This window comes from Pan troglodytes, chromosome 16 (assembly GCF_028858775.2).
Source record: "Pan troglodytes isolate AG18354 chromosome 16, NHGRI_mPanTro3-v2.0_pri, whole genome shotgun sequence".
Taxonomy (NCBI): domain Eukaryota; kingdom Metazoa; phylum Chordata; class Mammalia; order Primates; family Hominidae; genus Pan; species Pan troglodytes.
The window spans coordinates 59214884-59227522 of NC_072414.2; the positions used below are offsets into that span (position 1 = coordinate 59214884).

The 12639-nt window shown below is 39.9% G+C and overlaps 1 protein-coding gene and 1 pseudogene across 6 annotated transcripts in view; one reads left to right on the forward strand and one right to left on the reverse strand.

Moving 5' to 3' along the window:
• Positions 1-12639, reverse strand: part of AAGAB (alpha and gamma adaptin binding protein) — a 57625-nt gene that overhangs the window by 19220 nt on the left and 25766 nt on the right. For all 6 annotated transcript variants that reach the window (XM_063795212.1, XM_009429418.5, XM_001174780.7 and 3 more), the window contains exon 5: positions 10954-11037. In XM_063795212.1, the coding sequence (XP_063651282.1) occupies positions 10954-11037 (84 nt within the window). The remainder of the gene's footprint in view (positions 1-10953; positions 11038-12639) is intronic.
• On the forward strand, positions 11590-12049 carry LOC129137236 (small ribosomal subunit protein eS24-like; annotated as a pseudogene).

The following is a 12639-nucleotide window of genomic DNA, read 5'->3' on the forward strand; positions in this document are numbered from 1 at the left end:
TAGATCATCTCTTAATATAAAGTACTCCATAGATTACTGCCTGCTCTGTTCAGTAAGGCCTTCATTTTATTTGTAAATGGTAAAACCATTTTAAGATTTAGGGAATGTCTCTGAGTTATAGCAATCTGGAATTTGGGAAATCAGGTCCATATCTGCCTTATACATACCCTGTAATACAGATTCCAGTTAAATCTCTTCTCAGCTCTGGTTTGTCCACACTTATTTATTATATTAGACAATTCCCATTCTTCCCATCCCCTTGGTCATTTCAGTCTCCCTAAGCTAAATCTTTCCCAATTCTGTTGGAACTTTCTTCACCTCCTAGGGAGACTAGGAAAAAGAGTCATCAAAATGAAAGCTAGTAACAAGGTAGAAGCAAGGGAAAATACATCATTGACAGATAAAATTTTCACCACTGTTCTCAGCATTATGACACAAAGTAAAATACATATCCTTTCCTTGTTTAAGTGCTTAAGCTACCAGCATAAAAATATATTCTATCTGCTAAGAATGAACAAAACAGTTCTTGGATTTCTCTATGCAATTAATTGCTTCTAGGACTGCTTCACAAGGTGCTGTTATTTAAAGCATTCCGCCAAAAAGGGTGGATGATCCTGGCAAGGATGCTATAGAAGCCATTCCTGTACTGGATGAATAGACTAGCTCAAAAGTTCCTAACAGTTTCTACCCAGTGCAGTTGAGGGCACATCTACCAACCACTTAGCAATAGCACTTAATAGTTAAGTGATTCTCAATGGGAGCCAGGCAATCAACGTCTTCAGAGGGCTTGTATAGCATGTGATATGTATTTCCATACCCCCCGGGTCTCAGTTGAGAATCACTAGATTAAATCATTCCTAAAATCTCTGAATATAGGAGCCTACTGATATTCTCACACAAACTATTTGAAGGCAAGTGTCTTAATTTTTAGCAAGTTCAATATATAGACAACCATTCCAGCAATCTGAGTCTCAGTTTATTGAATTCCTCCATTTTATGGATGTTGTCCTCTACATTACTGCAGCCATGTACTCCCAGGGTCATACCCAGACCTTATTATTACCAATAACTACAACCCCTCCATCATCTCAACTTCATGCATCACCTATTTTTCCAAGTCCCTCTCTGTTCATATAGTACCTTAACCCAATTATCCTTCAACTGCACCAGGACTCAAAACTACCATCTTTTTACTGACCCACTCCAACTGACTTCCACTCTCCTCTTTTTAGCTTGAATTCCATGGTCAATCATTATAATTAATCTCTTATATATACTACTGAATCCCTTGCCTCTCTCTTGCTGTGATACATTTGCTTAGCAAAAGCAGAACTGATTACTACATGCACGCACGCACACACACACACACACACACACACACACACACACACACACAAACACCCCTCCACCCATGCTGCCTGACTTTAGTTTTATAATACCAAATTTCAAGTTGGGTCCCTTAATGCTGCCTGGCAAATCATACTTCACATCTCTAGGTTCATTTACTCTTTCTCTCTCCCCTAAATGACTGCTTCACATTTTCTCCTCTCTCCTCAAATCCTAACGCTACCTCCTCCCTTCTGCCCTCTCAACTGATATCCTGGCCTCCTACTTCACTGAGAAAATTTATGCAATCAGAAGAAACTTCCACAGATTCTCATGACACATCTCCCCACTGAGCCACACTTGCATCCACAAACCCCCTTTCCCATGTCTTTCTAGGTTTATTTTCCTCCTCCTGTGCAAAGCCAGTCCCTCCACTTGTACACTGGAGCCCATCCCTTCTACCTACTCAAGGACGTCACTCTGGCAAGTCTCCCTTCTCTCTCCTACTTCATCCATTTTTCACCCTCTATTGGAACTTTTCCAACAGCTTATGAACGTGCTGCTCTTGTTCTCATCTCAAACAATAAAAATCTCCACCACATTTTTCTCTCCAGCTCTCACCTATTTCTTTGCTCCCCTTTCCTGCAAAATTTTCAAGAGTGTTTTATAATCACTATCTTCAATTTTTCTCTTTCAACCTATTTCACTGAAACTGCTCTTCAAGGTCACTAATGCTAAATCCAAGGGTCAACTCTCTGTTCTCATCCTACTTGACCTATGAGCAGCATTGGCATAGCTGACCACTCCTTCCACCTTGAAACACTCTTCACTTTTGCTTCCCGAATAAGACTCCACTATCTTGGTTTTCCTACCTCATTGACCTTTCTTCCTCAGTCTCCTTTACTGGTTCCTTCTCTTCTCTCTGTCTCTTGATGTTGCAATGTCCCTGGGCTGAGTCCTTGGTCTTCTTTAAGTACTGCATTCATTCCCTTGGTGATCTCATCAAGGCTCAAGGTTTTAAATGCCTTTCTCCCCAAACTCCAAAATCTCTCCAACTGGCTACCTGCTATCTCCACTTGGAAGACTAACAGCCACTTGGAGGTCTCAGTAGCCATGTCAAACTCAACATGTCCAAAACTGAACTACTGATAGGTGACCCTGTTAGCTTCATCTTGTAGCTGCCTCATTTCAGTTGATGGCAACTAATCTTTCAAGTGTTCAGGCCCAAATCCTGTTGTCTTCCTTGACTGATCTCTTTTTCTCATATCTCATATCTAAACTATCAGGAAACCATGCTGGCTCTACCTCACAATATACCTGGAATTCGACCTTTTCTTACCCCTTTCATTGCCCCAGCCCCAATCTGAGCCATCACTCTCTTTCATTTGGAATATTGTAATAGGCCCCTAAGAGATCTTGGTTGCTCTTCACCCTCATCATCTGCTCTCCACAGAGCAGCCAGAGTGATCTTTTTAGACTTTGTCAGATCATGTCACTTTCCCATTCAACAACCTGCAACAGTCCCCTAGTTTACTCTGAGTAAATGTCAAAGTTATTATGATGGCCTTCAAAGCCCCAAATAATCTAGCCCTTCGTTACCTCTCTGACCTCTCCTGCTCAGCCAGCAAGCGTCCTGATATCCTTCAAATGCACCAGGCGTGCTCTCACCTTAGGGCCTTTGCTATAGCTGTTCCCTGTCCCTGGTATGTTCTTCTCCCAGATATCCACATGGTGAAACACCTCATCTCCTTGCTCAAATCTCAAGAAGACCTACCTTGAATCACCTTATTTAACATTGCAATCTACAAAGCAATCTCAACGTCCCTAACTCTGCTTTATTATTTTCCCAAATCACTTATCATCTCCTAATACACTATATAACATACTAATTGCTTGTATTGTTTATTGACTATAGTCTCCCACCAGAATGAAAGCTCCTAAGGACAGACATTTTTGTTTAATTTGTTCACTGATATATCCCAAACACACAGACCAATACTTTGCACAGAGCAAGTACTTAAGAAATATTTTTTGTATGAATGAATCAACACTTGAAACCGGAGCCTAAATTATGGACTAGAGAGATCTGAGGCCAGCAGAAGAAAACTCAAATGGCCCAGATACACTCAGCACCTAAATTATGCTCCCAGACAATCAGGTACTTATAAAAGCTGTATTATTTCTTTCAGATCTTAAGAAGGATGGTCACAGCACTGCTGACCTTTGCGAGATACTAGACCATACTAGAAACAAGTACAGAGGAGTTATGAGAAGGAACGTCCACTATTTTCACCTTTCCCTATAGATGACTCCATATTAAACATAGTCCTTCCTGTCTTCTTTCTCTGACTTGAAAAGTCACTTTTCTTTTTCTTTTTTTTTTTTTTTTTTGAGCAGTCTCACTCTGTTGCCCAGGCTGGAGTGCAGTGGCGCGATCTCAGCTCACTGCAGCCTCTGCCTTCTGAGTTAAAGTGATTCTTGTGCCTCAGCCTCCCAAGTAGCTGGGATTACAGTCATGCACCACCACGCCTAGCTAACTTTTGTATTTTTTGTAGAGATGAGGTTTCACCATGTTGGCCAGACTGGTCTCAAACTCCTGGCCTCGACTGATCTGCCCAACTTGGCCTCCCAAAGTGCTGGGATTACAGGCATGAGCCACCGCACCTGGCCAAAAGTCACTTTTCAATACTACATAATTTAGGAATTAGAGAAAGCAAGGTCAGGCAAGGGGCTAATGTGGCTTTCAAAATGCTGAATTTATTCCCATGGATTCAACACAGACTCTTACAAGTTAGAACTAGAAGACTATCATTTATGTCAGTGGTTGTCAACCATGGCTGTATATTTGAATCCCGGAGGCACTTAAAAAATACTGTAGCTGCCGCTCCCTTGGGTGAGGCTCAGGTAGCATAGGTTTTAAAAGCTTCCCAGGTGACTAAAGTTCCCAGGTGATTCCAATGTGCAAACACGTTTGAGAACTGATGAGCTATATGACCTTGGGCAAATTATTTGGCTCCACTGAGCCTAACTCATATGGCTTTTGTGAGGATTAAATAAGATTTTGCACGTATACTATCAGCTGCTATTAGTATCACTGCCACTTCTCCCTTTTCTATCATCACCACCACCTTTTCTACTATTACCATTATTATCATCATTGGTGGTATCATTTCCTTCTTTTCTTTCTTTTTATTGAGATTTAATTTACATATCATAAAATCCAGCCTTTTAAAAATGTATGATTCAGTGGTTTTTAGTATATTCACAAAGTTGTGCAACCATCATCACCATTTAATTCCAGAACATTTTCACCACCCCAGAAAGAAATACCATACCCATAAGCAACCTCTCCTCCCAGCCCCTGGGAACCACTAATCTACTTTCTATCTTTATGAATTTAACTATTCTGGATATTTCATATGAATGAAATCCTATAATATGTAGCCTCTCGTGTCAGGCTTTTTTCACTTAGCATAATGTTTTTGAAGTTGATCCACATTGTAGCATATATTCATGCTTCATTTTTATGATTGAATAACAGTCCATTGTATGGATATACCACATTTTGTTTTCAGCAGTTTTTCTCACTTTTTGGCATTTATGAATAATACTGCTATGAACACTTATACACACTATTTTGTGTGCCCATGTTTCCAGTTCTCTTCGGTATATAGCTGGGAGTGGAACTGCTGGGTCATATGGTAATTCTATGTTAAACTTTTTGAGCAACTACTAAACTCTCTAAAGTGGCTGCAGCACCATTTTATATTCCCACCATCAGTGTACAAGGTTTCTAATTTCTCCATATCCTCACCAACATTTGTTATTATCTTTCTGACCCTAGCCATCCTAGTAAGTGTGAAGTGGTATTTCATTGTTGTGATTTGCATTTTCCTGGTGACTAATGATGACAAGCATCTTTTCTTTTTTTTTTTTAATACGAATTGGGGTCTCACTCTGTTGCCCAGGCTGGAGTACAGTGGCACAATCTTAGATCATCACAGCACTGAACTCTAGGCTCAAGTGATCCTTCCTGCTTCAGCCTCCCCAATAGCTGGGACTACAGGTGCATGCCACCAGGCCCGGTTGATTTTTAAAATTTTTTTGTAGAGACAGAGTTCTCACTATGTTGCCCAGGTTGGTTTTGAATGTCTGACCTCAAACAATCCTCCTGCCTCAACCTCCCAAAGTGCTGGGATTTCGGGCGTGAGACACCATGCCTGGCCAACGTTAAGCATCTATTCATGTTCTTACTGGCCATTTGTGTATTTTCTTGCCTATCCAAATTCTTTACCATTTTTATACTGGATTAGTTGTCTTTTTATTATTAAGTTGTAAGAGTTCTTTATATATTCTAGATACATTCTGCTGATCCTCATAAGATACATGTTTTACACATATTTTCCCTCATTTTGAGGGTTATCTTTTATCCTTCACTTTCCTGACAGTGTCCTTTGAAGTATGAACATTTTTAATTTTGATGAAGTCCAATTTATCTATTTTTTTTCTTTGGTTGCTTGTGTATTACTAACTTTTAAGAAGACACTAAAGGAAAAAAGTTATGAAGATATCCTATAACCAACTAAGTTGTTCAGACTTATAATAATCACATATTAAATCATGAATTCCCATATAGATAACACATCCAATTTATCTGGGTGGAGGGCAGGAAGGAATGCAATTCATCTCTTACGTTTTTAATTACCTAGATTTTCAGATTAAATATTTGACCTTTGAATATCAATGTCCAAGAAACTGCAAAGAAATAAAACCTGAGTTAGATTTGTGTGTTTTCAGGGCCATTTGTTGCAACAGCTAGATGTTCATAATCCTTACAAGAGCTGGAATTGTTTTTTCAAATTGAGCATATTTAAATATTTTTAAAAGAGTTTCAAACAAATATTTTTCTGCAACTGTACAAAATTAGTGGCATGACATAACGTAAATGTTCTATTACTGCTCAATAAATACTAACTAGACAATACATAATCCCAAATAATCAACTGGCATTATATAATTTCCCAATGTAATAATCCCAAAGAATCAATTGTGATTACAGTAATTTTTCGAACCAAAACAACAACAAAAATTGGTCATTATTAATGTCTTGAAAAAGGTAACCAATACCTCTATTTTTTTTTTTTACTTTGTCAACCAACTTTTTAATTAAAAAAACTTTTTGGTTTAAAAATTTTTATTAGTGGCAACAGTTGTACAACAATGTGAATGCACTTACTGCCACTGAAATGCATATTTTAAATGGTAAATCTTATGTATATTTAACCACATCTTGTGTATATTTAACCACAATTTTAAAAAGAGAAAAGGGGAGAAAATAAAAAAGAAAAAAGAGGAGGAAAAACACAGACCCCTAAAACAAATAAACCAGTCTGAGCACCTGCTGGCAGACAACACTTGGACATTCAAGAAAAGCAGGCTGAGGAAGGCACAGTTCACTGGGCACACAGACGGATCACCAGCAAAGCAGGCTCTAAAAACAGCATAGGAGGTAGGTTACCCTGGAAGAGTAGTATGACCCACCATATATCCATAGAGAGCTTTGTCTCTAAAATAAGATGCAGGGCTCTAAAAGGATATCCTTCACACTTCCTAAGACCTGGGTTGCATCAAAATGTCATTCATTGTATCTTCATACCACATACACCAGGATCCTCTTAAACATGAAATTAAGCTAATTAATGGCAGTATTTTGTTTTTTGGTTAACAGGAAACTAATGTACCAGTACTGTCAAGAAAAAAAAAAGAAAGCGAGGAAACCTCAGGGCAAAGAACCATGAAAAAATCCACAATGTACCTCCTTGCTTTGTAGTTCTTTTAAGAATATTGTTTAGTGTCTAAAACAAGTAAAATGGCATTTTTTCAGGAAACACATTTGACCACACTTCCAAAGTAATAAAGCATGTTTAGTCCAGCTTCTCAATTTACAACCATAAGTGTACATTACAAGGCAATAGTTCTTTAATATATGAACTTGGGACACAGATTTTTCAAAAAGTGAATAAAGCCAAAGAAAATTTTGTGAAAATAGTTCTCATAAATATAACAAGCACCATTGAATATAATTTTATTCTAAATTGATCCAGTTTATGTTCCAAATCTTATTTTTATAGCCTTCCTATGGTAAATGCTTAACAAGGATTTGCTGAATAGATGAATGAGAAGGACCAAGCCTTAATTTGAATTTGTTCTGGTAACAGAGAGATAACCACATAAATGAAAATCTCCTTATTGTGGCTATGATTAAAAAGTCAGAAAATAACGGATGTTGGTGAGGTTGCAGAGGAAAGGGAAGTACTTATACACTGCTGGTGGGACTGTAAATTAGTTCAGCCACTGTGGAAAGCAGTTTGGAGACTTCTCAAAGAACTTAAAATAGAATTACTATTCAACCCAGCAATCCCATTACTCAGTATACACCCAAAGGAATGTAAATCATTCCACCAAAAAGACACATGAATGTGTATGTTCATCACAGCACTATTCACAATAGCAAAGACACAGAATCAACCTACATGCCCATCAACAGTGGACTGGATTAAAAAAATGTGGTACACATACACCACGGAATACTACACAGGCATAAAAACGAACAAAGTCATCTCCTTTGCAGCAACATGGACACAGCTGGAGGCCATAATCCTAAGTGAATTAAAAGCAGCAACAACAAAAAACAAATTAACACATGCTCCCACTTATAAGTGGGAGCTAAACACTGAATACACATGGAGATAAAAAGAGGCCCAACAGACACTGGGGCCTACTTGAGGGGAGAGAGTAGGAGGAGGGTGAGGGTTGAAAAACTACCTATCAGGTACTATGCTCACTACCTGTGAGCTGGGTGACAAAATCATTTGCACACCAAACCCCAGCAACACACAATTTACCCATGTAACAAACCTGCACGTGTGCTCCTTGAACCTAAAATAAAGGTTGGAGGGCCAGGCGGGGTGGCTCACGCCTGTAATCCCAGCACTTTGGGAAGCCAAGGTGGGCAGATCACGAGGTCAAGAGTTCAAGACCAGCCTGGTCAACATGGTGAAACCCCCGTCTCTACTAAAAATACAAAAATTAGCTGGGAGTGGTGGTGCGTGCCTGTAATCCTGGCTACTCAGGAGGCTGAGGCAGGAGAATTGCTTGAACCCGGGAGGCAGAGGTTGCAGTGAGCCAAGATCGTGCCACTGCACTCCAGCCTGGGCAACAGAGCGAGAGTCCGTCTTAAAAAAAAAAAAAAAAAGAGTTGGAGAAGGAAAAAAAAAACCCAAAAAAACTCCTTGTTCTTTCTAGATCTATCTAGATTGCTACATCAATAAAATAGAATCTAGCACCCTTGCAATTCAATTTAACAGACACAATAAGATTCCTCCTAGAAAGAAAAAAGGAGGAAGGAGGATGGAGAGAGGGGTAGAAAAGGAGAGGAAGGAGTACCTTATTATGCCAGAAGGAGCTTCTCTAATGACGACAAGGGTTAGATCAGACCTCAGGAAAGCTAAAGGGTGCCAATCTCACTTAACACTCAAGGGTCTACCAAAAATTGAAGTGAAATATTCTATTTTTATAAAACTGGTCTTCTACTCGACCTTTATCAGGGAAGATGGGGTAAGCTCACTGTAAAACATGATTTTTCATTTTGTGTGGTTTTTTTTTGTTTGTTTGTTTGAAATGGAGTCTTGCTCTGTCGCCAGACTGGAGTGCAGTGGCACGATCTCGGCTCACTGCAACCTCTGACTCCCTGGTTCAAGTGATTCTCCTGCCTCAGCCTCCTGAGTAGCTGGGATTACAGGCTCGTGCCATCACACCCAGCTAATTTTTGTATTTTTTTTTTTTTTAGCAGAGACGGAGTAGCACAATGTTGGCCAGGATGGTCTTGATCTCCTGACCTTGTGATCTGCCCACCTCAGGCTCCCAAAGTGCTGGGATTACAGGTGTGAGCCACCTCACCTGGCTGTAAAATATGATTTTTCTCATTCCCTTCTGTAGTGTCTCACTCAGCATACTTGTTGAGGCAGCCAAGAGATGTAAGACAGAAAAACCCTATACAGGAAGCAATTCCTGAAAGACTGTGTTAATGGACTGAATTGTATCCCCCACCAAATTCGTATGCTGAAGTCCTAACCTCCAATATCTTAGAATGTGACCCTATTTGGAGACAGGTTGACTGCAGATATATTAAGATGAGGTCATACTGCAGTAGGTAGATCCCTACTTCAATGTGACTGTTGTGCTTATAAAAAGGGGAAAATGTGGACACAGACAGGCACCCAGGGAAAACTTCATGTGAAGGATGGAGTTATGCTGCCACAAGCTAAGGAACTACCAGAAGCTAGAAGAGAGGCCTGAAACAGATCCTTCCCTGGCACCTTCAGAGGGACCATGGCCCTGCCAACACCCTGATTTTGGACTTCTGGCTTTCAGAACTATGAGACAATGCATTCATGTTGTTCTATGTCATATGGTTTGCGGTACTTTGTTACCATAGCCCTAGGGAACCAATACAGACGGTAAGAGGCCAGTGTGCACTACCCTCTTCAGACTGCACTCCAGATCCAGCCTTTTGTCTCATGGCCACTGCCACTACATTACCCCGGGCCCCAGCACCTCACTCTTGAACTGCTGCAAAAGCTCTGGTCTCCCTTAACTTCAGACTCTATGTTGGCTTTCTTCAATTGCCAAACCTCCCTGCACACCACCTTCTTTGCATCAACCCCTTATTTAAAAATCTCCAGTGACTCACCAATTTTTACAGGAAAAAGCCAAAATTCTCCTGACTGGCATTCAGGCCTCTCTCTAAGCTAGCTCCAAATGCTAGGTGATATTCTCTTAGTGACCCTAGAATACACAACTTTTTTTTTTGAGACAGGGTCCTTCTCTGTTGCCCAGGCTGGTGTGCAGTGGCATGACCACAGCTCACTGCAGCCTTGACTTCTTGGGCTCAAGCAATTCTCCCTCCTCAGTTTCCCAAGTAGCAGGGACCACAGGCACATACCACCATGGCCAGCTAATTTTTATGGAGATGGGCTCTTACCATGTTGTCCAGGCTGGTCAGAACATAGAACTGTTATTCTCTATGTCATGCTTCCTTCTCCACTAGCCGTTCTCCCCTTTCATTAGTCCAAATCTTGAGCTTCCTGTGAAAACTACTGTCAGGACACACTTTCTCCTTGAAGCTCTCTCTCTATACTTAAGCCTAACACAACAGCCATGTTTCTGATTTTATGCACTTTACTGCCTGCATCAGTCATCTGTACTCATCACAGATTGCCTTGCATAGTTCCCTGGCATTTGAAAAGTACAGGCTTGAATTTCACAGCTGGACTAGGAGCTCCTTAATAATAGGGTCTATGTCTTATAATTTTGGAGGTACTTCTCAAAGCCAAAGACAATGCTGGGTGTATTACAAGCAACCTCTAAATTCTTACTGAATTAACTATTAAACATATATGAAAAATTCCTAGAAATGCTACTTTTGGCGCTTCCTTCAATCAGCGAACTGAAATTGGAACAAATCTACAGATTTCACATAGCACTAATGGTTCCACATATATCTGAATAATTTAAAACTTACAAGGAACAAGAGGAAAAAAATGACTTGAGTCCCAAGTTACTTACCATTCTTCATCACTACATTGGACCACACATTGGCATTCAGGGCTTGGACAATTCGCTTTACTCCTGTAGATTCTGGGAAGTCATCTAATAGGGAGGGGAAATATATATATTTATATGTAACACTCACACAGATATACATATACATTCACAAAAACGTGGCCAGGCGCGGTAGCTCGTGCCTGTAATCCCAGCACTTTGGGAGGCCAAGGAGGGCAGATTACCTGAGGTCGGGAGTTCAAGACCAGCCTGACCAACATAGAGAAACCCCATCTCTACTAAAAAATACAAAATTAGCCAGGCGTGGTGGCGCATGCATGTAATTCCAGCTACTCGGGAGGCTGAGGCAGGAGAACCGCTTGAACCCAGGAGGTAGAGGTTGTGGTGAGCCGAGATGGCACCATTCCAGCCTGGGCAACAGGAGCAAAACTCCAACTCAAAAAAAAAAAAAAAAAAAAAAGTTACGTATATATCCTCCAAGCCATATTTTCAAATGACTGTGGTTTTGTTATCTTGTTTATTTAGTTGTTAGTTCACATCATACAAGGAAAAAAATCAAATACAGAGCTTGGAGCTCTCAATAAGAATATTCTAGAGAAACTCTTTTCTTCCTCGGCTGTCTGAGGATTGACCACCATCATGAATGACATGGTAACTATCCAAACTGGAAAGTTCATGACCAACCAACTACTTCAGTGAAAACAAATGGTCATTGATGTCCTTCACCCTGGGAAGGCAACACTGCCTAAGAGAGAAATTCAGGAAAAAGTAGCCAAAATGTACAAGACCACACCAGATGTCATCTTTGAGTTCAGAACTCATTTTGGTGGTGGCAAGACTACTGGCTTTGGCATAATTTACGATTCCTTGGATTATGCAAACAAAAATGAACACAAACATAGACTTACAAGACATGGCCTGTGTGAGAAGAAAAAGACCTTGAGAAAGCAATGAAAGGAATGTAAGAACAGCATGAAGAAGGTAGGCAGACAGCAAAGGCCAGTGTTAGTGCTGGCAAAAAGCCAAAGGAGCAAAGGTGCTGCAAGGATGTTATCAGTGGCCACTGTGGCTTTTTCATGAGAAGATTAATAAACTAAAAACTTTCATGCAGAAAAAAAAAGAATATTCTAGAAACTAAAGCAATTAAACACACAATATAAGGCAGTTATATAATAAAGTTATCCTCACCAATGGAATCTATTTATATTCTGAAAATGTTAGATTCCACTTATTACACACATTCCTGGCACAGTACTAGAGATATCAATCTACACAGAATGAGTTTCCTGAAGGCAGGAACAGTCCTCTTATTAACAGTATGTTATAAAATCATGTAAATGCTCTATCCTGTGCTGGAAACCATAGAATAGTAAGTGTTATTTATGATCGATATCTATAGAAGAACTTCTTGATCAGAGAAAGATAGTTTGAGTGAGAAGTGAAATGACTAGAAGTGTAAGAGACAGGCAAAGGGTCATTACGACAACTTAGTTTAGTTTATTATTAGTACTATCTGCTTCTGGAATTTGACTGATACTACTCAAAATAATGGGATTGTAATCCCATAGTGTACCAAAAAAGGTGGTATTCTTAACTACAACACAGGAATGATCGTGTACAAAGGAAATGGAGATCCTGCAGATGCTGAGGATTGTAAGGCTGCGTCTGGAAAATAATGACAGAAATAGT